Raw genomic sequence first — 25,985 nt, forward strand, 5'->3', positions numbered from 1 at the left:
CCTCCATCCACGGTCACATTTCTCTTTCATACTCATTCCCTGGCAGAGAAGTTCTCAATTTGTTGCTCTCAGAACCATTTTATACTCTTCAAATTACTGAGGAACCCAGAGAGCTTTCTTTATGTGATTATAGCTGTCAGTATTTATGTGTTAGAAATTAAAACTTAGAAATTTGAAAGCATATTTGTTAACTCATTTAAAATAATAAACCCATTACATGTTAACATAAGTAACATTTTTTTTCTGAAAAATATATATTTTCCAACCCTTCCTCCAATTAGTGAGAAAAATGGCATCATTTTACAATTTTGCAAATCTCCTTAGTGTCTGACTTTAATAGAAGACAGCTCTGTTCTCATCTCTGCTTCTGCATTAAATTTGTTGTGATAGGTTGTTTTGATGGAATTATATGAAGAAAATCTCATCTTAAACATACATGTAGCTGAAAAAGGGAGTCACATTTTAATATCTTTTTTAGATAAGTATGGATAGCCTTCTTTGATTCTATACCAAAACTTGAGACGTGGTATTTTCTTAAAGATTGATTAGTTGCAATGTAGAATCTGAAAATAAATCAATGAACTTTTTTTTGCACCACATTACATTAAAATGCATTGGTGTATCTTGTGCTTTGAGTGGATCGTTTACCCATGCATGGTTTTACGTATCATATACTGGTCATTTAGAAAATATTGGCTCACTGAGTTATGCAGATATTCTAACTGTTGATACATTTTATGACATAATATTGAAAAATCATACTTGTTGCTTGCACTATATATCTATTAGAAAGGTTTTGAGTATTAGGAAGATGTCAAGTTCATAAGAGAAAATGCAAGTTTTCAAAAATTCAAACTTTTCTCCGAAAGCTCAAATTTTATGATTAACAATCAATACTGTCAGTTGTTTTCCTTGAAGTTCCCTCATTTCAGATACAATATCTGCCACATATCCAATCTGAATACCTATAATTTATTTTCTAGTTCTTTTCAGTAAAACTGGTATTCCATGAAAAACCGATTGGAGTGGACTATAGCTCTCAACTCCTTTATACAAGTGTTTTCCTTAAGACAATCATGTTTTGTTAAGCAGCAAAGGTGCTTTTATGTATATCTCCCATTTCATCAGATGAAAGTATTAAAAAATCATGTATATACTTTAATAAAATTAATGATATTTCTGCTTCATGGATGAACTTTTCAGGGGAAGATGTCCCCCTCTTTTTTAAAACCAGGACCGTGTAGAGGTGAAGACCACAGTTACTACTAATGTAGTTTGGTGCCACCGCTTTGATTCATGCTCAGATGTCAGCACCTTCACCGCTGCTCTTGCGCATCAGTATAAATGGCTGCACAGCACGAAAGACAAATGCTGTTTTAATTCTGTTGTGAAAATGGTTTTTACCTTGTAGATCCCCTGAAAAGGTCTGAGAGACCCACCTTCCAGCAGTCCACGGACCACACTTGGAAAAGCACTGATGGAGACTATACTCCACTACAATCAGCCTCAGCTAACTTCAAATGACCAACTCTCAGGCTAATTATTTGTTTTGCCAAGTATAATTATAAGACGGCTAATCATTGGCACTTACATCACATGTAATTTTTCAATAATGGATTTAATAAGGTTATTAAGCCCATTAGTGTTTAGTACTTACATGTCTTTTTTAAAACATGAAATTAGGTTAGCAAATCTTAGCTGCAAATCCCTTCTCTCCAATTTTCTGTTTTTAACGCCCCAAGCGACTTGGTTTGGAATGATACACTGCTTTTCAAAATTGTTCTCTCATATAATGTCTATTGGGTTGGAGAGAACAGATAACCTTTAACACTCAGATTCTAGGACACCTCTCATCAGAGATGTGTGTTTAAACGTCCTTGAATAGCATTACTGTGCCACTTTGCACAGTAGCTATGTCTATTCTTTCTAAGCATGTGCTATGTTTCTGGCCCCAAGTAGCAAGTCTAAGCCAGAGGCAGAGGGAGCCACATTTACTCTAGAAAATTCCATGTAGTTTGCACCCACTTATGTTGGCCCCCTGAGCTCACTCTTACCTTCCAGCCTCATAGAACTTTGGTAATTACTCTTGGCTCTTTTGGCTTTCATGATTTTTTTACGGCTAACTTCATCTTCTTTTTTTAAAGCTCTGATTGCTACCCTGTTTTTCCTCTCAGTCGCCTCTGCCCTCCAGCGTTGAGGGACTTCTCTACCATTTAGCCCCAGCCTGCAGAACTCTACTGACTGGACCATCCCTGGCCCCACTTTCAGAAGGGGATTGGACAACCATAAATGCTCAGGTTATATGCAGTTGGGTTCAAGTGGTTATTTTTGTTAAGGGTTTGGTTTCCCTTTCTTTTTTTTTTAAAGATTTTATTTTATTTTATTATTTATTTGAGAGAGAGAGAATGAGAGATAGAGAGCACGAGAGGGAACAGGGTCAGAGGGAGAAGCAGACTCCCCGCAGAGCAGGGAGCCCGATGCGGGACTCGATCCCGGGACTCCAGGATCATGACCTGAGCTGAAGGCAGTTGCTTAACCAACTGAGCCACCCAGGCGCCCTGGTTTCCCTTTGTGAGGTTTTGTTTCTGAGGTTTATTTTGTTAAGGGTTTGTTTCCCTTTCTGAGGTTTGCTTGGAGGAAACAGTACCCATGAAGGACAATCATGGAGTGCCACTTTAATGAAGAGATGGTCCAGCACCCAGTATCACACAGTGCGGGGCTTACTATGCAAGGGTTCAGACTTTATGGCACAGCTATGCTGGCCCTAGAGAAACATGGTTCCTAAATGTCTCAGGCTCTGACCCATTAAATTAGCCAGGTCTTTCTTGTCTGAAGGCACAGCTAGTTAAGGGGTGGAGAAAAACATATTCGGTGGGGAGATGCAGGAGCATATTTTCCTACCAGCTTCCTCCAGTGCTTCTAAACCAAGCAGCATCACGAGGTAGGTTGTGGACTTTAATAGCACATTGCCCTGTAGCCACTAAACTTGAACACTGGGGAGAACTTCAGAGATGGCTAGGTACAACTCAACTTCAACATATAAATGAGGTCCAGGGATGCTCTCTATTCCACTGAGGGCCATACAGAACCAGAACCTTGTACCTGTAAATACAGTCTTCCTCCTACTTCATCACACTGACTCACAGGGCTCTGGAATTTTAAGTATTGCTTGTAAATGAGAAGTCCTTCCTTCCTGAGTTTTGGTATTGTTTCCCATATTTCCACATGTGTTACGGGGCCTTGGGTTCTTTACCTTAAATCGGATTTTTCTCTTACATTGATTGCTTTTGAAGGTGATCTGAACATGAAGTACTCTTTTTAATCTTTAGAAAAATACCTTTTTCTTCTCACTCACAGTTATAGTTCTCCTTCCCAATGTTAGTTACTGTTGGGTTCCCAGCCTCCAAACTACCAGCCTCACAAGGTGGGTTTTTTTTGTTTTTAGTTTTTGCCTTTGAATCACTTAATTGCTTTCTAAATCATACTGGGAAGACAAAAAAAAAAAAACCAAAAAACAAAACAAAACACACACACAAAACAACAACAACAACAACAAAAACCCACATGGTTTTAAAGGATATTGCTTTTTGAATTTTCTGGACCCTGAGAGTCAAGAGAACAGATTTTTGTTAATGTAGACTGAACTGAAGGATATAAAGATTTGTAGGTTTTTTGTTTTTGTTTTTTTTTTTGAGAGAGAACATGTACTAGCAGTGGGGGAGGGGCAGAGGGAGAGGGAGAGAGAGAATCTTAAGCAGGCTCCACGCTCAGCAGGGAGCCAATGCAGGGCTCAATATCATGATCCTGAGATCATGACCTGAGCTGAAACCAAGAGTCAGATGCTTAACCAACTGAGCCACCCAGGGACCCCAGAATGTAAAGATTTATAAAAGTAAGGGGTTGTGTTTGTCTTTTAACGCATGCATATAATTTCAATTAGTTACATTTATCTTATAAAAAAGATACTAAATTTTGAGGGGTGAAGGGTATATTGGAAAAAGAAAAGGAAAGCAACCATTTTCTCTCCCAAACTGCATTCTTTTGCTTTCAAAGGTACATTTTCCAAAGAACATTGTTAATACACAAAGCATGAGGCTGATCACAGATAATAGGAAGCACTTTCCAGAGATCCAGGTGAACAGAGAAATCAATACACTCTATCCTGTGCTGATAAGCATTTGGGCTCAAAAGGACATTTGCTCAAAATGCCTGTGGAAGCTGCCTACATGGCTCACAAATGCTGCTTCTGGGTCAATAGTTTTTTCACTTGCCCAATTCAACCAGAAGAGGATTTTCATCATACTCTAATCTTTAATATTTTTTACACACTTTACAAATCTTCATTCTTTTAAGAAGGAGATTGGCCCAGCATAGATTACCTGCAGGTATAATTTGCATGAGATTATAGAGATAGTTTAACAGGACCTCCTGCTGGGGGCAGGGGCGGGGGTGGGGGGGGTGGGGGTGGGACACACATCCTGAATGGTGACACACAAAGGGTATCATGCTGCTGTGTCTGCCTAATGGGGGAATCCGGGGCAACTCAAGATTCTAGACAGAGAATTTCCTTTTCTATCAAAAGGAACTGAATATATTTTTTCCCATTCCAGCTGGGTGGCAGAGAACACAGGCATAGCATACAGAAACAGGTGGCAAAAAGAGACAACTAGATAACCTGGGGTCACAAACACAGAGAGAGAAAAGCTCCAGCAGGGTAGGTGACCCTACAGCATACCAGTGGGGGTGCGCACCTCCTTAGAAACAACAGATAAGGAACGTATTCAGAGTTAACACGGAGGGGGCTGCCCAAGCAGACTGAGTTTTTATAAATGGCAACACAGAGTCTCACACAAGAAGGTGCAAAGTCAGCACAGACTAGCTCAGGATGGGGGTGATGTTCACATAAAACACACCTAGACAGTCACTTCCTTTGTGAGATGGTGTCAGAATGTCTCTGCACAACCTTATAAGGATTATAACCCCTGAGTGTCTGAAAACTGGCAACTTTCCTTTCTCTTTCTCCCCACTGCCTTTCTCCTAAGAAAGATCTGGCCGCCTGCTGGACTCTGATGGGATGGCGGTGGACACGGCTAGGGGACTGGAGGGCTGGTGGGATTTCACACTGAGAAGGGAGCAAACTCCCAGAGTGAGGACAGAGGAGACGAGGAAGGGAAGAAGGACGCTGGCTCCCCTTGCCAGCCCCCCTCCTACCCCACCAAACCCCCCCCCCCCAAAAAACGAAGAAACACAACAACCCTAAAACAACTGAGCAGTGTGCTTGGGAGCGGGAGCTATTTTGGAGTAGAGTTTTGGGGAAAATTAGATGCAGGAAATGTGGGGCACCTGTTGGTGAATGTGAGCTATAAGTGGAAAGAAATGCGGAAATGAGTTTTCACTTCAGCTGGGCCTGCTGAGTGGCGTCTTTCATTCTTTGCATGACTCCAGGGAAGATTTAAGCTACTTCGCAATTAATTTTAAACATTAGACTGGTATTTCCTCAATGGCAACTTTGTGAGGCTTTAGATCAAAAAGTGGCTGAATTTTACAGGGTTCAACTTAAAGTTAAGCTTCCATTGAAAGTATAATAAACTATGTCCACTTCTCACTCATAATGAATTCCTCTTGTTATTGTCCTAAAAGCCTTAATTTAGAGAAACTTCCAGGTATTTTTTACATGGCTGGATTGTGGAGGCCACTTAAATATTATTTCCTCCATTCCAATGTTGGCAGTGGGGATATCAACAAGAGTCTTTTTTCCAGGAAGCCACTCTAGACTGGCCATCTTTAGATGTGTTCCAGGTGACAAAGACAATAGCAGGTGCAGCTGGGGAGAGAGAGACTGAGGCTGGCATATAGGTGGCCCCAGACCGCTGGGAGCATGGGCACCCTAGCAAGGGGCCCCCGATCGACCTTTGAGGTGATACACAGCACATCTCCCCATGGTGGGCTCCTCTAGTTTTTAGTCATTTCTCCAGCCCATAGCCATGCTCTCAAAGTGACAAAGACTCCAGAGAGCCACGTTCCCATAGGTGGAATGAAAACAGCACATAAAGGTTGGGAGCTGGGGTTTAGGAGGACCCTTGCTCACCAAATCACTCTCTGGGACAACGTGACACCAGGTTCCATGATGACAGATAGTACCACTTCTTATTAACATGGGACTCTGGTCAAGTTTCTTAACCTGTCTACTTAACCCTTAGATTCCTTAACTGTGAAATGCAGAAGTTAATGCCACCACCCTCACAAAGAGATGAAATGAGAAAAATCTCTACTTAACACTCAGGACCATGATTGGTATGTAGCAAATACCGCACGAAGGTTACTTCTTACTCTCCCTATCACTGATCCTCTTAGTATTATTATACTAACCTAATTTTTCACATGATTAAACTTGAAAACCTATACCTAAACTTGAAAGTACATCTCCTCTGCTTTCCCCACATTCACAGGTGATTCCTACATAATTATGAGTACCCTTTCCTTAAGGTTGGTTACCTTTCCTAGTTTCCTCTCTACCTTTTTCATTACCCTAATCTTGTAAATCCTTTAGGGTTTGGCCCTTGCCTAACACCCCCAAAAGAAGTGGCTGTTGATTAATTCTATGAATTATTTCTTCAATGAATCTGTAGCTCTGTGTTGAGACTTGTCTTTTGGCACATCTCTCTTCTATTATCATTATTTGTACATTGTCTTATCTGCCCCACTCAACTGTAATTGGCTGTAGAGACAGGTCAAGCCCTATTTACCTTTGAAACATCTATAGCATCTGTACCTGATGAAGTAGTAATTATTTAATAGGTATTTTTAGTGAAGATAATAAGATAATAATCAGATAAATTGTTCATGATACACAATGTCCCCTATTAAATTAAAAAAATGGGGTGCTAACCTATGAATGCTTGTTCCCACGCTCTGAGTCAACACCCAATCACACAGAGCAAACTGGGTTTGTGTGTCACTCAGATTTGTCATATATTGTCTCTACCTTCAAATCCAGGGCATTAAAGCCAGGGTGATTCCAGGACCTTGCAACTTGCCTGTTAATTTTAGCCATTACCTTTATAAATATTAATTTCTGAGAGTAAATAATCAATAAGCATCCTTATCCCTTGAATGAGAAAAATTCGGTGATGGGTTTATGCATTTTCCATTAGAGGTCAACTCTAGAGCCAAATACTCTCTCCTTGCTAGCACTGATAAAATACAATTTGCATTACATCCCACTGCATAGTGGACTCTATGTCAGTGATGGATTTCTTGTATGTTACTCATGTTCGACAAGCAATTCCTAATAATTCCCATTTCAACATCTTGGAAGCAAGCCCCATCTCTTGTTCTTTCCTTACATAGATACACTGAAATGTTTAAAGATACTCAAACATACATACCCACTAATGGAGTCCAGAAACCCAGTAGCACCAGAGAGTTGGGGCCAGTCGAGCTCATTGGTAAGAGCTATTGGTAAATTGATGAAGGATTTCTAAAGAAAAAATAAAGTGGTGATTATAAAAACGGTCATCTGTTTTTTACAGGTAGTAAGATTATTCATTGCCTAGGCATTGTTCTCTATTTTTCTCACTCTCTTTTTCTTAATCTCTCTCTTTAAGGGACTTTGACATATATGAAGCATATGCCTCTCTATCATCAGAAACATCACAAAGATCAGCATCATTCATGAACTGGCTTCCATTCAGCTTCTATGAAAGATGTGAAATGCATGGCAGCTTATACTCATCCCTCATTTGAAAGGGATGCTTCAGTAGATGGGTAAACTTTCCACTTTTTTAAATGTACTGGGATTTTCTCCATATTTTAGTTTAGATATTCAGGAAATCAACTGTCTAAAGGGTAATAATAACCAAGCCCCCAGCAAAAATGCCTTCCCTGAGTTCAAAGCTATGCCCTCAGTCAATAAGACAGTGTCTCCTGACCTCCTTAGGAGTCTCAGGCACCTCTGAGAATCTAATTAGGGCTCCTTTACTCCCAAAGATGCACATATACTCTACGTGGCCTATGATTTCAAGGGGTTCACAGACCCCCTGCCTCTCTAGCACAGACTCCAGTTCAAGAACTCCTGACACAGAGTGTTGACAAAACCAGGATTCTTTTGAACCTCATTTCTATGGTTTATGCAAAATCACAGCAGAAAAATGTCAGCTATGTCCCCTTATTTTTCCTTTTATAAATACCTTCTGGAATCAACCTCTACTCTGGTCTAATTTCTAGAAAAAGCTTATCTAGACTGATGTATTCAGAATAGGGTTGCCAAACTTAGCAGATAAAAATAGAGGATGCCCAGTTAAATTTGAGGTTCAATACACAAATTGTGGTGTATACATACAATGGAATACTATTCAGTGTTTAAGAAGAAGGAGATTCTGACCCATGCTACAACGTGGGTGAAACTTACGGGCATTATGCTAAGTGAAGTAAGCCAGTTTCACAAAAAAGATAAATACTATATGATTCCACGTATGTAAGGTATTTAGAGCTGTCAAACTCATAGAAACAGAAAGTAGAAAGGTGGTTGCCAGGGGCTGGGAGTGGATGTGGGGGAAGTGGGTGAGCACCCCATCCTTATTCTTGTCCCAAGTGTGATTTCCAGCACAAGGGAGGCTGGAAGTGGAAGAGAGGTGACTGGGAAGGATGGCTTCTTGGGATTGACTATGTTAACTAGCAACAACAATGGTGTATTATCACTAATAATTATCATAATTATGTATTAATTATATAATACTAATGTATAAATTATGATTTATCTCCATCAAAGGAGCAGAGACAAGGTCATGGAAAGGAGGCTCCTGATGAATCTTAAAGCACCATGCAGTCCCAGTGACTGGCACTTTGTCACCCCCTTAGCAGGAGGCATCCACCACTTTCTGCTCAAAACTCTGCCATTACTGTGAGTCAGATACTCTCTGTTTTGGTTTCTGCTTCTGCTGCCACCATAAATTAAACGTTTTCTCTGGTTGTTTTTTTGTTTTGTTTTGTTTTATCTTATTTTTTCTCTAGGTCTTTCTGCTTTCAAAGTGTGTTTGGTGTAGGATTTGAGAATATTCAATTCTTCCAGTGAAGACAAGAAAAACAAACAGAATGGATGAAAATCGTAAGACGTGTTAAACGGAGATAGTGAATAAGCAAGTGGCTTGTGAGATGTAGACAGAATTCATGCGCTGTGCTAAGTAAGCTAGCAGCCTGTAGGACACGTTGGACATTAAAAGAAGGATACAACACTTCCGGATACCACTCTCTGTCCTTTTTCTCAGTCATCCGCATAATAACCACCCCAGATTTGGGGAACTGGCAGGGAACTAGCCTTCTGATTCTGGGCCGTCAGCTCTGCCTTTCCCAGGGAATTAGACAGGAACCCTGCCGGCACAGGGAGGCATGTCTGATGCTCTCTGCAGCCTGGAGCCATAACAGAGGGGGTGCCGGCAGAGTCGGAAAAAGCTTTACTTTAGAAATCCAGGAGCTCTGACTTCTGTGTCTGGCTCTACCAATACAGTGAAACTCCACAATCTGGATATGACACATGGGAAGTGGTTTCCATATCCCATCCAGCACCATTCTCAGTCAGAGGTGGCTGATAAAGTGTTTATCTTCCCAGCTGGGGAAGAACAGATGTGGAGGGAGGGGTAGGATAGGCGAGGAAATGGCCAGCAACCTCGTCTTGGGAAGTGGGGTCTCTCAATTCAGTCTCTGGATCCATCTGAAGAAATGGACCTCAAATACCTGGGACACTCTGGGACTTCGTGCTGCTCCTCAAAAAAGCCCCAATCAGTCCTGGAATCATCCCCTCCAGGATTTAAGCTGGAGCAGATGGTAGCTGATGCTGAATCACAGCGGGGACCAGGGTGGGTCTGTATCCCGCAGTTGGAGCTCTGGAAGGCCCAGGAAGTTAGGTTGCATAGGTTTCTCCCAGTCACTCGATTAACCCTGAAATAATACAAATCTGTGTTTCCCCGGGTAAGTGCTTTAGACTTCACTTATGGCGTTATGGCGAAGTTTCACTCTTCCTAGCTGTGCAAAAGCAGAGAAGATGGAGCACATTTACCAATGTGTCAGTTTTGAGATCTCTGATGGCTGTCGAATATTACTCTATCTACTTCAACAGGAATGTTGGGAGGATCTAAGGACAGCAAGGAGAGCAGGTTGACAAGTAGAAGCCCTACACTATGTAAAGGATCATGCTTGGAAGGACCACCTAGAGTCCCTTGCCAAGTGGATTGTCCCAGGTTTAAGAGAACTGAAGTTTATTACCAGATAATAGAGAAGATTTGAGCAGACAAATAGAAGCCTTTACATACGTTTTCTTCCATAGTAAATTTGGTAGATAAAAATGAGAAGTAATGGCCATTAATAGCAAAGGTTTTATAGACCCTAGCAAAAAGAGAATGTTTAAGTCATATCACATTAAACACTAAAAGCCTTATTCATGCAACATTATACCCAAGATAGTTCAGGCATTTAAGGCAGGGAAGATGCAAATCAAGATTTCCCTCATCAACTCCTGCTTATTCCTCTTGAGCATTTATGTTCTCAGGAAACTCATCTTAAATGTCCCTTAAATGTACATATGTGGAAAGACTTAATATTTACCAAGAAAAATTTCCCCAATTTGTAAAGAGCATCAGAAACTCAATGAGCACTAAGTCAACTACAGCTTCAGATTGCTTCAGATTGCTTCAGATTTTCTTCTGATTTTATCAATGATATAAAATATTTTTGTCATAATTGGCATGAATATACTATTTTTGTGTAATATTTTAACATTATTCTGTGTGTGTGTGTGTGTGTGTGTGTGTGTGTTGAGAAAGCCCATTGGTTCTCATTTTTAACGCATATTCAGTAAACATAATACTTTAGATTTGAGTATATTTTAAGCCCTAACTTCAACTTATATTTGGGCTTCTTATAACCATCTTCAGTGAGAGAAAGAGAGTAATGGTATCAATCACACATTCATCTTGTCGTGCCAATCTTCCAGCGATAAAGGGAATATTCTTGATGCTTTTATTTCACTGTTTCCATTTCAGCCCTCCCTATCCAGCAATGTTATGGACAACTTGCACAGTACATTCCCTTTTCCAACACTGTTAACTGGGTTAGATCTAAGTTGTTTATTTTCAAATAATAGAAAGTCACTTGGAAGAATCTGCAGCTAACTTCCTTTGGAAAAAGACATGAAAAATATTATCCTCAGTTAAATGAGTATTTTAACATTTATTTCCCAGGAACTAAACTCTCAAAGCAGACAGGTTTTGTTGTTTTACTCAAAGAAGAAAACGGCTCTTAGGTTGGTCTTTTGATAATGGAGCAAGAATCCCAAGGCCTGGGAACCAGAGGACGGCCATCTGTTTAGTTTGGGGACCGGTAGAGTCTACCAGCGCCGTTGGTCTGCCACTACGTCATCTGTCCTGCAGGTGGCGTAGATGAGGCTGTCCTCCTGCTTTCTGCCTTTCCATCCCCAAGGCTCACTATAGGACTTTCCACCTTCTGCTTGTCTCACAATCTCATCACCCCCACCTCTCCTCCTCCTATTGCCACTACTACCTTAGTGCCTTTCCTTATAGGAATACCAAGTCATGAAACTTTAAGGGCCCTCCTTGACCCTCACATTAACTTTCTTGCTCTGGTCCCATTCCTTTAGGCTTTGGTATGTGAATTAGTCCTGTAAGTGAATGTATATCCGCTCATGATGCTTGCATGTGCTATGTTTCCCAGATAACTTTTGCACTGTAGGCCAGAGTAGTGAAGGGAATGAATAATGAATTCCCCTTATGTGCCAGGCGCTGGGATGGGAAATTTATACACGCTGTTTAACTTCACCAAACATCTCTGTGAGGCAGGGATTTGTCTCTATCCTTCCTTTCTCTCTCCCTTCTGCAAACACTTTTTTTTCTTTAGTTTTATTTTTTTCCTTTAAATTTTTTATTGTTAGGTTAATCACCATACAGTACATCATTAGTTTTGGATGTAGTGTTCCATGATTCATTGTTTGTGCATAACACCCAGTGCTCCACACAGAATGTGCCCTCTTTAATACCCATCACCAGGCCAACCCATCCCCCCACCCCCTCCCCTCTAGAACCCTCAGTTTGTTTTTCAGAGTCCATCGTCTCTCATGGTTCATCTCCCCCTCTGATTTCCCCCCTTCATTCTTCCCCTCCTGTTTTTTTTCTTCTTAACATATATTGCATTATTTGTTTCAGAGATACAGATCTGTGATTCATCAGTCTTGTACAATTCACAGCACTCGCCATAGCACATACCCTCCCCGATGTCCATCACCCAACCCCCATCCCTCCCAACCCCCCACCACTCCAGCAACCCTCAGTTTGTTTCCTGAGATTAAGAATTCCTCATTTCAGTGAGGTCATATGATACATGTCTTTCTCTGATTGGCTTATTTCACTCAGCATAACACCCTCCAGTTCCATCCACATCGTTGCAAATGGCAAGATCTCATTCCTTTTGATGGCTGCATAATATTGCATTGTGTATATATACCACACCTTCTTTATCCATTCATCTGTCGATGGACGTCTTGGCTCTTTCCACAGTTTGGCTATTGTGGACATTGCTGTTATAAACATCGGGGTGCACATACCCCTTCGGGTCCCTACATTTGTATCTTTGGGGTAAATATCCAGTAGTGCAATTGCTGGATTGTACGGTAGCTCTATTTTCAACTTTTTGAGGAACCTCCATACTGTTTTCCAGAGTGGCTGCACCAGCTTGCATTCTCACCAACAGTGTAGGAGGGTTCCCCTTTCTCCGCATCCCTGCCAACATCTGTGGTTTCCTGACTTGTTAATTTTAGCCATTCTGACTGGTGTGAGGTGGTATCTCATTGAGGTTTTGATTTGGATTTCCATGATGCCGAGCGATGTGGAGCACTTTTTCATGTGTCTGTTGGCCATTTGGATGTCTTCTTTGGAAAAATGTCTGTTCATGTCTTCTGCCCATTTCTTGATTGGATTATTTGTTCTTTGGGTGTTGAGTTTGAGAAGTTCTTTATAGATTTTGGATACTAGCCCTTTATCTGATATGTCATTTTCAAATATCTTTTCCCGTTCTGTTGGTTGTCTTTTGGTTTTGTGGACTGTTTCTTTTGCTGTGCAAAAGCTTCTTATCTTGATGAAGTCCCAGTAGTTCATTTTTGCCCTTGCTCCCCTTGCCTTTGGAGATGTTTCTAGGAAGAAGTTGCTGCGGCTGAGGTCGAAGAGGTTGCTGCCTGTGTTCCCCTTTAGGATGTTGATGGACTCCTGTCTCACGTCTAGGTCTTTCAACCATTTGGAGTCTATTTTTGTGTGTGGTGTAAGGAAATGGTCCAGTTTCATTCTTCTGCATGTGGCTGTCCAATTTTCCCAACACCATTTGTTGAAGAGACTGTCTTTATTCATTGGACATTCTTTCCTACTTTGTCAAAGATTAGTTGGCCATAGAGTTGAGGGTCCATTTCTGGGCTTTTGATTCTGTTCCATTGATCTATGTGTCTGTTTTTGTGCCAGTACCATACTGTCTTGATGATGACAGCTTTGTAATAGAGCTGGAAGTCTGGAATTGTGATGCCGCCAGCTTTGCTTTTCTTTTTCAACATTCCTCTGGCTATTCGGGGTCTTTTCTGGTTCCATACAAATTTTAGGATTATTTGTTCCATTTCTTTGAAAAAAGTGGATGGTATTTTGATGGGGATTGCATTGAATGTGTAGATTGCTCTAGGTAGCATTGACATCTTCACAATATTTGTTCTTCCAATCCATGAGCACAGAAGGTTTTTCCATTTCTTTGTGTCTTCCTCAATTTCTGTCATGAGTATTTTATAGTTTTTGAGTACAGATCCTTTGCCTCTTTGCTTAGATTTATTCCTAGGTATCTTATGGTTTTGGGTGCCATTGTAAATGGGATCGGCTCCTTAATTTCTCTCTCTTCTGTCTTGTTGTTGGTTTATAGGAATGCCACTGATTTCTGTGCATTGATTTTATATCCTGCCACTTGACTGAACTCCTGTATGAGTTCTGGCAGTTTTGGGGTGGAGTCTTTTGGGTTTTCCACATAAAGTATCATATCATCCACAAAAGTGAGAGTTTGACTTCTTTGCCGATTTGGATGCCTTTGATTTCTTTTTGTTGTCTGATTGCTGTGGCTAGGACTTCTAATACTATGTTGAATAGCAGTGGTGATAGTGGACATCCCTGCCATGTTCCTGACCTTGGGGGAAAGCTCTCAGTTTTTCCCCATTGAGAATGATATTCGCTGTAGGTTTTTCATAGATGGTTTTTATGATATTGAGGTATGTACCCTCTATCCCTATACTCGGAAGAGTTTTGATCAAGAAAGGATGCTGTACGTTGTCAAATGCTTTTTCTGCATCTATTGAGAGGATCATATGATTCTTGTTCTTTCTTTTGTTAATGTATTGTAGCACATTGATTGATTTGCGGGTGTTGAACCAGCCTTGCAGCCCAGGGATAAACCCCACTTGGTCGTGGTGACTAATCCTTTTAATGTACTGTTGGATCCTATTGGCTAGTATTTTGGTGAGAATTTTTGCATCCATGTTCATCAAGGATATTGGTCTGTAATTCTCCTTTTTGATGGGGTCTTTGTCTGGTTTGGGGACTAAGGTAATGGTGGCCTCATAAAACAAGTTTGGAAGTTTTCCTTCCATTTCTATTTTTTGGAATAGTTTCAGAAGAATAGGTATTAATTCTTCTTTAAATGTTTGGTAGAATTCCCCTGGGAAGCCATCTGGCCCTGGGCTTTTGTTTCTTGGGAGATTTTTGATGACTGCTTCAATTTCCTTAGTGGTTATAGGTCTGTTCAGGTTTTCTATTTCTTCCTGGTTCAGTTGGTAGTTGATACATCTCTAGGAATGCATCCATTTCTTCCAGGTTATCTAGTTTGCTGGCATATAGCTGCTCATACTATGTTCTTACTATTAGATGTCGGGTGTTGACCTATTTTTATTGATTTTGAGAGGGGTTCTCTGTGCCTCCTGGATTTTGATGCCTCTTTCCTTCCACACATTAGGGAAGTTCTCTGTTATAATTTGCTCCAATATACCTTCTGCCCCTCTCTCTCTTTCTTCTTCTGGGATCCCAATTATTCTAATGTTGTTTCGTCTTTATGGTATCACTTATCTCTCGAATTGTGCCCTTGTGATCCAGTAGTTGTTTAATCTCTCTTTTTCTCAGCTTCTTTATTTTCCATCATTTGGTCTTCTATATCGCTGATTCGCTCTTCTGCCTCATTTATCCTAGCAGTTAGTGCCCCCATTTTTGATTGAACCTCATTAATAGCCTTTTTGATTTCTACTTGGTTAGATTTTAGTTCTTTTATTTGTCCAGAAAGGGTTTCTCTAATAACTTCCATGCTTTTTCAAGCCCAGCTAGTATCTTTAAAATCATGATTCTGAACTCTAGGTCCGACATCATACTAATGTCCATATTGAGTAGGTTCCTGGCAGACGGTACTACCTCTTGTTCTTTTTGTTGAGGTGACTTTTCCGTCTTGTCATTTTGTCCAGAGAAGAATAGATGAATGAGAGAACAAAATCCTAACAGGGTAACAACGTCCCCAGAAAATATACTCTACAGAAATCAGAAAAGACCTGAAACCAGGAGAAAAGAAAGGGAAAGAAAGAAAAAAGAAAGAGAGAGAAAAAAAAGAAGAAGATAAAAACAAACAAAAACAAAAAAAGAATATGATCGAATATGATCAGGCTGGTGCATAGATCAGTGCCACACACTAGATTTCGGGTGTATTTTGGTCTGTTAGGAGAAAGTGCCTCCCAAAATTTTAAAGAAAGAAAGACTTTGTATATGTACAAAATAAGGGTTGATAGGATGACAGGATGGAATATGAATGTAAAGATGAAAATTATAAAAAATTTTATAAAAGGAATTGATAAGAAGTTGTCTGAAAAAAGAAAGGATTTTAAAAAAAAAAGAAAGAAAGAAAGAAAAGGGGTGGGGAGAGAGTGTGATCAGGCAGGAGACTAGAACAAAGCCATACACTAGAGATTTAGGGTATATTTTGATCTGTTAGAAGAAACTGTATCTCAAAATTTAAAGAGAGAACAACTTATATATATATATGCCAAAAATAAGGGTAACTACTATGAAGGGACAGAATATGACTCTAAAAATGAAAAATAAAAATGTTTTTTTAAAAAAGGGATTGATCAGATGTTGGTTGAAAAAGGGAAAAAGAAAAATTAAAAAAAATTTAAAAATAAAAAAATTAACTTTGAAAGACTAAAGAATCATGTTAAAAAAGCCATGAATTCTATGTGCAGTATTCCCCTAGCGCTGGAGTTCTGCCATTCTCATTGACCGGTAAACTTGGTCTTGGCTGGTTGTTCTTGCTGATCTTCTGGGGCAGGGGCCTGTTGCCATGGTTCCCAAATGTCTTTGCAGGAGGCGGAATTGCCCCGCCCTTGCTGGTCCGGGCTAAGTAATCTGCTCGGGTTTGCTCTCGGGAGCTTTTGTTCCCTGCAAGCTTTCAGTACAGCTTTGGAGAACAAGAGTGAAAATGGCAGCCTCCCAATCTCTGCCCCGGAGAAGCCGAGAACTCGGGGCCCCGCTCCTCAGTGCGCCCCCAGAGAAAAGCAATCACTCCCGTCTCCCTGGTCTCCGGCCGCACTCCTGCTCACCCGGCCTGTGACCGAGCGTTTCTATCTCTGGCACCCGATGCCATGTGGCATCTCCAAACCCAGTAGATCCCTGTGGTGCGCTCCTGCGCCGCTCCTCCCGGGGGAGGAAGGGGAGTCTCCCCGGATCTGCCGCTTGTTGGGTCCCTGCTGGAGGAGCAGTGGCCCGACTGTCACGAATCACAGTTTATAGCAACCCCTAGCTGAGAGCCCACGCCTCGGCTCCGTCTCTGCAGCCGACTTCCCCACTCTGATACCCGGGAGCTCTGCTGCACTCAGGCACCTCTGGTCTTTCTGTGACCCCGAGGGTCCTGAGACCACACTGTCCCATGAGGGTTCCACCCCCCACTTAGCCACTGGAGTGATGTCCCTCAGCGGAGCCGGCTTCTAAAAGTTCCGATTTTGTGCTCCGCGGCTCTATCACTTGCCAGAAGCGGCTGAGAGATGCCCCCTCCCCCGCCGTTTACCCTCCCGAATATCGCCTCGGATTCACTTCTCTGCACATTCTACCTTCCAGAAAGTGGTCACTGTTCTGTTCAGAGAGTTGTTGCTATTCTTTTCTTCGATCTCCTGTTGAGTTCGTAGGTGTTCAGAATGGTTTGATCCCTTTCCAGCTGAATTCCTGAGACCAGATGAAATCCAGGTCTCCTACTCCTCCGCCATCTTGTTCCGCCCCCTCTGCAAACACTTTTTGAGCAACTACCATGTATCAGATGCTGGACACTACCTCTCAAAAAAGGAATGAGTACCCAGGCCTCAACCTACTCAGACATACTGAAAAAGCCCCTTTTATGGTGGCACCTCCTGTCACTGGTTCTGGGTCACAGAGGAGTATTTTCTGGGCAGAAACTGGGCAGTGCGGGACGCAGGAAAACTATGGCAAACAGAGCCCAGAGGAAGTTTGGGTGACTTGCCAAGGTCACAGAGCTGGTAGTAGGGGGCTGGGATGTGAAGTCAGATTCTGGTGGGATTAGGAAGGGAGAGGCTTGGAGCAGGCCAGAGTTCTAAACATAGGCTTTCAGTAACCCATTTGTATTTGGTCCTTGCTTTTCCCCTAAGCTGCCAAATCTCACGGAATCACAAACTTGGCTAAGCTGGGTCTACCAGTTGTGGAAATTAGGCTTCCTGGGTGTCTACTGAATGGATGGTATCTCGGATACTGCTTTGGGTGAAAATTCAGAAATCTACAGATAACTGAGGAGTGGCCGCCATCTTTTCCTCTCTGTTTCTCTTATATGGAAGCCATACATAACTTAGGAGTATAGAATGAATATTTTTGGGATATATACTGAAATGTGACCCTACACAGACACGTACATACACACCCCACTCACATATTCCCAGAGCCTGTTCTGTCCTCACATCTGCTGAGGAAAGGCAGCCACAGAGCACAATGCACACTGCTGATCTGGAGGTTTATCTTTCATTGCGGCCTGGCAGATGAAGATCTGGGAGAGTGGAGAAAGTGTGTATCATCTGTTTTCTGCCTCTGCAGTCTCAGACTTAACTCAGCCAGGCAGCATCATTCACATAAGCTAATGTTTTGATATAGACAACTTCAAGAATGCAATTTAACTCCAAGTTTGATTCATCAACTTTAGAATCCCATATGCAGTGAAGTGAGTCTCCTATTGAGGTCCCTGTGGTCTTATAATTCATTAAACATACAGAGAGAGAGAGACAGAGAAGGAGAGAAGCACAGAGAGAGAGAGTCAGAGACAAGAGAGAGAGACAGAGAGAAACACATCAATGCCAGCCCATGCCAGGCACTCTGTTGACCATCATACCAGGCAGCCACAAGTTACTCCTTTGTGGAACTCACAGGCTAGAACATAAAGACTTCCCAGCTGGGTAACCTTTAACTCTTCTGTATCTCAGTTTCCTTGTCTGTACAATGGACTAATCATAGTACCTATCTCATCAGGTGGTTGAGAGGATTGGAAAGGACAATCCATTCATAGAGTTCAGAATTTTCAGTGTTCAATGAATGTTAGCTGTTAGCAGGATTGATAGGGAAGTCCAGAGTCATAGAAGGGACACCTATCCCACGCATGGGGGCCAGGGAAGGAATCTTGAAAGAAACGTTATCCCATGTAAGTCCTGTGAGGTTACTAAGAGGGAGCCAGGCAAAGAGGGACAGGGGCAAAAAGAGTTAAAGTGTTGGCAATACCATATGCAAAATTCCAAGGCTGAATTCGTATTACGTACAAGGAAGACCAACAAAGTCTTCCTCAAACAAACCTAAACAGCCAGTATGCCAGTTATCTACTGCTCTCTCTGTTGTCATGACCAGTAACAATAACTGCTCAGCTCCTGGGATGAAGCCTATTGAAGGCACATTTAGACTTCAGCTAGCGCTAAATAAGTAATTTTCAGGGAAAAGGTATAGCATTTCATCTTTGACCCTACGCCAGTCCAAAACCTTATGGGGCAGTGAAGAAATAGTCAAATAAACATTAAATATAAAGTAAATATAAAGAGGACAGAATGGCAGGCAACAATCTTTCATCATTTTGCCTGCATATAGCTCTTTTTATTTATCTATTTTTTTCACCTTGTCAGCCCTTCTTAGTCTCTTTCTTTCCCGTTTTCTTTTATTTATTATTTAAGCTCTAACCCCATGATTTATTTATTCAATGAATGAGTCGAGGGATGCATTTATCTAACTGCCCCATACCAAATGAAAATGCATCGTGCAGTTGGATTTCTTCCACAGAATTCAATTCCTTCCATCATTACTTCCAAACTGATTGAAGAACTGTACCCAAATTCATAAAACTGAGAAAATAAGAGTTTAAAGTGTCCCGCTGTTATGCAGAAATGATCACAACTCAATTCTTTCAAGGAGCCAGTGAAACAAATTCTTTAACAAACAGAAAAAATAACTCTTCTAAGGGCCAGGAACAGGCAATGAGGCATCCGTATCAAATTATAAAAGTCCCCCCTTCAGATACCTCCATTTGATTTTGTAAAGGTTTGGTCATTTCTGAAGCAACCAGGCTTCCATTTGTCTGGGATGGGGTAGTTCTCCCTTTTTGAGAGGTAACATCCAACATTAGACTCTAGAAGCCCAAAGTCCATAGCCAGGCTATAGAGGGGAGAACAGGAGAAGACATCATGGGGGCTCCTCACGACCAGGCCAGAACTGGGCTGTCACTCCCCACTATCTCACTCACAAAAAACAATCTCATTTGCTTCCTCTCCCCTCTTTCACCTTCTACCAAGAAGCTGTCACAAACCTTGCTGCTTCTAGCCTTCCAACGTGCACGTAGTATGGCCCTGGGTTACCACTACAGCTTTTGGCCAGTGTCCCTGCCTTCTCACTCTCCCCCTACCATCTTTAGCAGTGTATTCCAGAATCTTGTGGGGAGTTTCTTGAAGATATGGATCCTGTTTGGGCAGATTTGTGGTGGAGTCTTAGAATCCTTATTTTTAATACGTGCCCAAAATGGCTGCGATGATGGACCAGGTTTGGGAAATGCTGCTCTACGAGCTACTGTAGCTATTCAATATCCTCCTCCACACTGCACCACCCACTGCCCCAACCTCTTCTCACACCCCACTCAAATACCTGTGGGCCACTCAGACCTCCAGGCCTGTCACACGCGCTTCTTCCTACTCCACTGTCTTTACTGATCAATTGCTGTTCATTGGTCAAGGGTTAGTTAGCTAAATCCTGACTTCCTAGACTGGCCCACCCTCCGTCTGTGCGGCGCTCTCCTCCAGCTCTCATCACACCCTGCGCGTGCCTAGCTAATTACACCTGACATGCCAGCACTAGGGCAGAGTAGGCAAACTTCTTCTGTAAAGGGCAGATGGTAAATATTTTAGGTTTTGTGGGCCATTTGGTTTCTGTTATGACTACTCAGTACTGCCATTGTAGTGGAAAAGCAGCCACTGACAATATGTAAATGAATGGGCATGCTGTGTTTCATTAAAACTTTATTTACAAAAAAAAAAAAGTGAAGGGCCACATTAGGTTCAAGGGCCATAATATGCTGACTTCTGCTCTAGGGTCTGACAGAATCAGATTTGTATCTGTGCTCCATGTTTAACTGCATTATCTTGGGTTAGTTAACCTCTCTAAGTCTTCATTTCTTCATCTATAAAATATACATAATAATGGAGTCATTTCAGTATGAAAGGAGATAATGCTAAGTATAATGCCTGGCATTTGGTAAACACATGGTAGCATTTGCTTAATGTTGTAAGACAAGAGTTTACTTGTCTATCTTCCCAAGTAGAAGCTCCTTGAGGCTAGAGACTCCTTTTCATGTCTAGGGACCCAATGGTCCACCCTCATCTCTTTTCTCTGCCTTTAATAGTAGAACTCCCACAGTGCTCTTTGGGCATATGGCTGCCCAGCCAGGGACTGACTATACTTCCCAGCCTCTGATGGATCCTGGTATGGCCATGGGATTAGGTTCTGCACAGTGAGGTGTGTGAGAGAGTAATGTGTGCCACCTCTGCATCAGATTCTCCCAGGGGATGTGTGTGTCCTCACTGGGCTCTTTTTCTTTCCTACAGGAGGGAGGTGGCAAAAGCAGGAGCAACTCCCTTGGACTCAGAGGTGGAAGCTGCATGTTGAGGATGGTCTGACTGTCTTGTCAGCCCTGGACTGCTTCTCTCTGGATTATTATATGAAAGGAAAACATATTTGCATATTAAGTCACTGAATTTTGGGATCCTTCATTACAGCAGCTGAGCCTATACCCTGCTTGATTAATAACTAGTCTTTTAAGGAAGGCTCTACCCTTCTACCTGCTCTACTTGCTGGTTCACAACTATGTTACCAACATGAGAACATGACCTCTTTGCTCCTTATTGATCTATTTTCCTTTGGGTTCTTTAGCAATCAGTCTTTAAATTCTTGGCTCAGTGTTGCTGTCCTTAATCCGGCTGGACTCTTTGGAACTTGTATTTCAGAATGCTTGCCTTGATTTTCCTCTAGGACTTATGGTTTAGCTCACATCTCTGACCAATCTGCCAGCCAATACCTTGAGTAGAAAATCCCCAGGAAATCATTCCGAAACCCAGCATTTGGCAAGGGCTGGGCTGGGCAATCTCTATTCTTATTACCCCAAGGAGTGGCATGGAGGGAATTAGCTGAATGAGCTAATGAATGAATGGGGTGTAGCAATCAATTCCAACATCCCAAATTATTTCTAAATGCCAGAATTTTCCTCTTTCCACATCCCCACTGATTCAAGATTCTAGATGTTTTTCCTGTGATGAGTTAGTTCCCTGAGACCCATTTCACGGTTGAGGAGCTTGAGGGAGAGCGAAGCAAAGTGGTAAATATAATTAACTAGAGGGTAAGAGATTGCACTGAGTCTTAGCAGCATGCTGGCTCGTACAGTGCTTATGGACTCATGCTGCCTTTCTCTGAGGAAATCTCCATCTCATGTGCTGGGAGAGCAGGCATGTGGGCTGGCTAATTATAAATGCTCTTCAGAAGTATGGAGCTTCAAATAATTTCCTCTTGTAGTTTTTCATAACAATGAGTGTTTGGCTTTTTAATTCTTGCAGAAGCTAGTGAGGGCTAAGATCACAAACGTTTTCGGAAGAATGAGCCTGCAAGAACACCCTACTTTGCTGGCAGGTAAGAGACCCACATGCTCACCTTGAGCAGGAAGGAAAGGGCTTTACATTGATCAGGCCTCAAAGCAACAGCCTGGCTGGCCTGTACCCATGAACAGGGAATGGGAATTGAAGAATATTCTGTCTCTTGTGACCTGATAGCCACTGGAGGAAAGGATTCACCGACATGAACATAACTCTCTTTTTCTGACCGAATAAATGAGAAGTAACTAGGATTGAGGCTTCTCTTCTCACCGCTTCGCATCCTTAATCTGCCAGCCCACAAGACGTCTGAGGAGCAGAAAATGTAATTTTGCCCAATTTTACTGAACTACAACCTTTCCTCATCTGGAAAAACAATAATAAAGTACTCTAACCCTTAAATATTTCTGGAGTCGGCATGAAGTTAGCCAAGGTAGGATTTTCATATTTTACATGCACCATGAAAATCAGCCTTTACGCTTGATGGAAGCTTTATGCTCATTGTTAAATCCAGAAAGCGGGAAGTGGGCAGGTTAGGGAGAGCCCGGGTGCGAGCTTTGATACTATCCCGGCTGTCTGGAGGCTAATAAAGGGCAGCCAAACTTGATCTGTACACTCATCTCAAAGAAAAGAATGAAGCACATGTGGGCTTGAAAGACTGGAGCCGCTGTTCTCTTGGGTGAATATGCGTTTTCTGCAGCCAGACTAAGGATTCATTTTGTCCTTGACACAGTACGAAATTCAATCTGTGCCTACTTACCCTACAGACAACAGCCTAATGGGGGTCATGCTAAGATTTTATTATAGTACAGGCAGCAGCCTTTGCTAGCAAGATAAACATTTGGGAAATTATATTTCAGAATCTCGTCTGCCTCCTCTCTCCCCCAGCCCCAACGCGTCATGCAGTTCTGGTTCAGTGAAATGCAGCATTTAATATTTTGGAAATAATTTTCGAACAGATGGGGAAGAGGCAGGAGGGCAGCGTCTATCGCTGGCCTTGATGATCTCTCTGCCTCTTTTTCTTTCTCAACAAAACATCTCAAGCAGTGATTGTTTTTCCTTTGAAAGAAAAAAAAAACCCGCATGAAAGTGTTTTCAAATTTGCTCGTTGTTTTGCTTTGCAATCTTTCGAAGCTGAGATCTTTCCTGTGGCTTGGGAAGCTCATTCTGAGTCTAAGGACTACGTATATCTTGGAGAGAAGCGAGGCTTGTTTAAGGAGGGAGGGGGCAAAAACCTTTCTCTGCCCCCAGCGGAATGAGGCTCAGAACCTTTGTTTCTGTGGAACTAGGAGGGTGATTCTTCACACTCTCTTTATTGAACTACAAATATCTTTCCAGATGAACACACTCCTAATCTAATTAGCTGTAAACAGGCCTCCCGGGTGCCACACTGCTTAACGAGCGGGGGGCAAGAAGGGGAGAGAGGAAGAGGCTGCGGCAGGAATGACACCCAAGACTGTGGAGTCCTTTTCCATAGGTGCGGTCGGGATGGGGTGATGCATTTGCAGAAGTGTTTTCTGCTTTATAGGGAGACAAAGGCCAAGAAATGTTGAGTATTCTCATAAAGGGCAGAATGGCCTATTATGAAACCACGAATCATTGATTTTCTTCGGCACTCCCGGCTCTTTCCAGACGATATGACGGATGACTTGGGACAGCAAATGCAGAGCACCAAACACGCTGCGGGGTCCTGAAGGGTCTCTTGACCGTTGACCATACCTCTTCCCACGGTCAGCCCCAGAGTGAGGCCCCCGCAGCCGGGTGTTTACTACGGTTGCTACGTGGAACCAGAGTTTGTGGAGGGATTGCAAGGTGGGGTCAGGGGCCACTGGGTACTCCCTAGTGTCACAGTCAGTGCTACAGAATCCAAATTCAGAACCTCTGTCACCAAACCCCTCAGAGAAAGGTCCAGAGGCTTCATTTTTAAAAGATGATTCCTGGGAGTTCGCCCTCTTCTGGTCATTTTAGGAAGGCTTCCTCAAAGGCAGTTGAGAAGGGAATAATTTGGCATTTGTCACAGGTTGCAGCAGCCTTGGGCGGGGGGGGGGGGGGGGGGGGGGGGGACGACTCTAGGGGTGAGACAGGTCCCAGGGTAAAAGGACATAAAGGGATGAGGCTCTAATGGGCCAAGACGGTGCTGACAGCCCGCCAGGCCTCCCATTCCACTGATTGCCTCTGGGCTCGGTCTCCGCTCCACAGAAGGGGCGTGGACTTCCCAGGCCCCTCTGCGTCCCCCAGCCAATGGGAGGAGCAGGTGGGAGAGGGGCACGCGGGAGGAGAGGAACAATTTTCTGAGTTCCAGCGGAGGTCAGCAGCCTCCAGCAGCCTGCAGCCTCCTGCCTCCTTTGCTACTTCCGGCTCATTTCCACATCCCACAGTGGTTCCAGTAGCAGCTGGTCTGTGCGCCCTGGCAGTCAGTACCGGCTCTGCCAAGGTTCAAGCATCAGCCACACCCCTTGCTCTAGCTGCCGATAAAACCCATCTTCCTTTTTGTTCCCTAGCCCTAGCGTCAGCAATGATTAATCTCTTCAGAAACTCCCTTTTAGTTCTAACACCTGTGTAATCAGTTGCTTGTATTAAATCCTACCCTGTGTAGTCAATCTCCTGTATTAAATCCCCTCTGTTGGAATGCTTTTATTTTCCTGATTGGTCCCTGCTAAATGTTGACTCTGACACTGACTAGAAAACCAGTTTAAAAGGGGTTCCACCTGCTGAATTAGCCAAAAGGTTGGGGGTTCTCTTCCTTTGTGGTTACTAAAAGGCTCTCAAATAGTAGATCCCATGGGCAGAGGGAGGACTGGGGACACACAGCCTGGCAGAGGGAGCATTCTCAGTGGACACTCTCTTGGGGAACCTCACATATGCTCTGGAACTCTTGGGTTGAGAGGCTAGTCCACCCTATGCTGATGGCTTCCTATTTTGCCCTAAAACATTCTATCTTAGAGTACCTCTTTTCTGGCATTTCTAGATGTAAACAATTTTGGAAACTACACTGTGGTACTCCACAACCACATCTTTCTTTTGTGAATCCTCAGAGTTTGGACATTAAAGGCAAAGGAAAATTCTGTGACAGTGGTTCTCAAAATAGGGTCTGGGGACCCCTGGAGATCTTTGAGACCCTCACAGAGAGTTTATGAGATCACTATTTTCATCATAATTCTAAGACTTGATTTGTCTTTTTCATTTGCCTTTTTATTTCACTCATGAGGGTACAATGTAGTTTTTAAGAGGCTACCTATATGTACATTAAAATAGACTGAAGAGGGAAGAAGGTATGGAGATCCAGCTGTCTTTAGCCAGATATCAAAGAGATTCACAACAATGGAAAAGAAAACTACTCTTCTAACTTGTTTGTTTGTTTGTTTTGGAAAATAGTTATATGTCATAAAAATGTTATTTGTAATGATTGTTTCTTATTGTTATACTCAAATGAATTAATGAATAATTCAGGGCTGAGGCTTCTGACCGCAGGTGGTGGTGGGTGGAAGGAGAAGAGGTATAATCAGATGTGATTCTTCTGGCTGGGCAGATGTCCAAAGCTGGCTCTCTCTAATGGGGGCTCTGAGAGGCCCTGCTGGGAACACGTGACTAACTTTGCAGGTGCAGTTGGTGCATTCTCTTCACTCCCTCTAGTCTTTAATTTTCATGCTCCAGCCTCTGGTCATCTGGACTTTACCCTCCATGGTGAAGTCATCTCCAGACAATCTTTTCCAGGATTTGTAATGATCCAAGCTGGCTCTCCCTTCCTGGGGTATATGTCTTTGCC

At 42.5% G+C, this 25,985-nt stretch overlaps 1 protein-coding gene across 3 annotated transcripts in view; it reads right to left on the minus strand.

Moving 5' to 3' along the window:
* The window catches only part of AOAH (acyloxyacyl hydrolase), a 180,006-nt gene that overhangs the window by 71,582 nt on the left and 82,439 nt on the right, over positions 1-25,985 (minus strand). For all 3 annotated transcript variants that reach the window (XM_027574367.2, XM_027574370.2, XM_027574368.2), the window contains one exon: positions 7,389-7,480. In XM_027574367.2, coding sequence (XP_027430168.1) covers positions 7,389-7,480 — 92 coding nt within the window. The remainder of the gene's footprint in view (positions 1-7,388; positions 7,481-25,985) is intronic.

Source organism: Zalophus californianus, chromosome 12 (genome assembly GCF_009762305.2).
Source record: "Zalophus californianus isolate mZalCal1 chromosome 12, mZalCal1.pri.v2, whole genome shotgun sequence".
NCBI lineage: Eukaryota > Metazoa > Chordata > Mammalia > Carnivora > Otariidae > Zalophus > Zalophus californianus.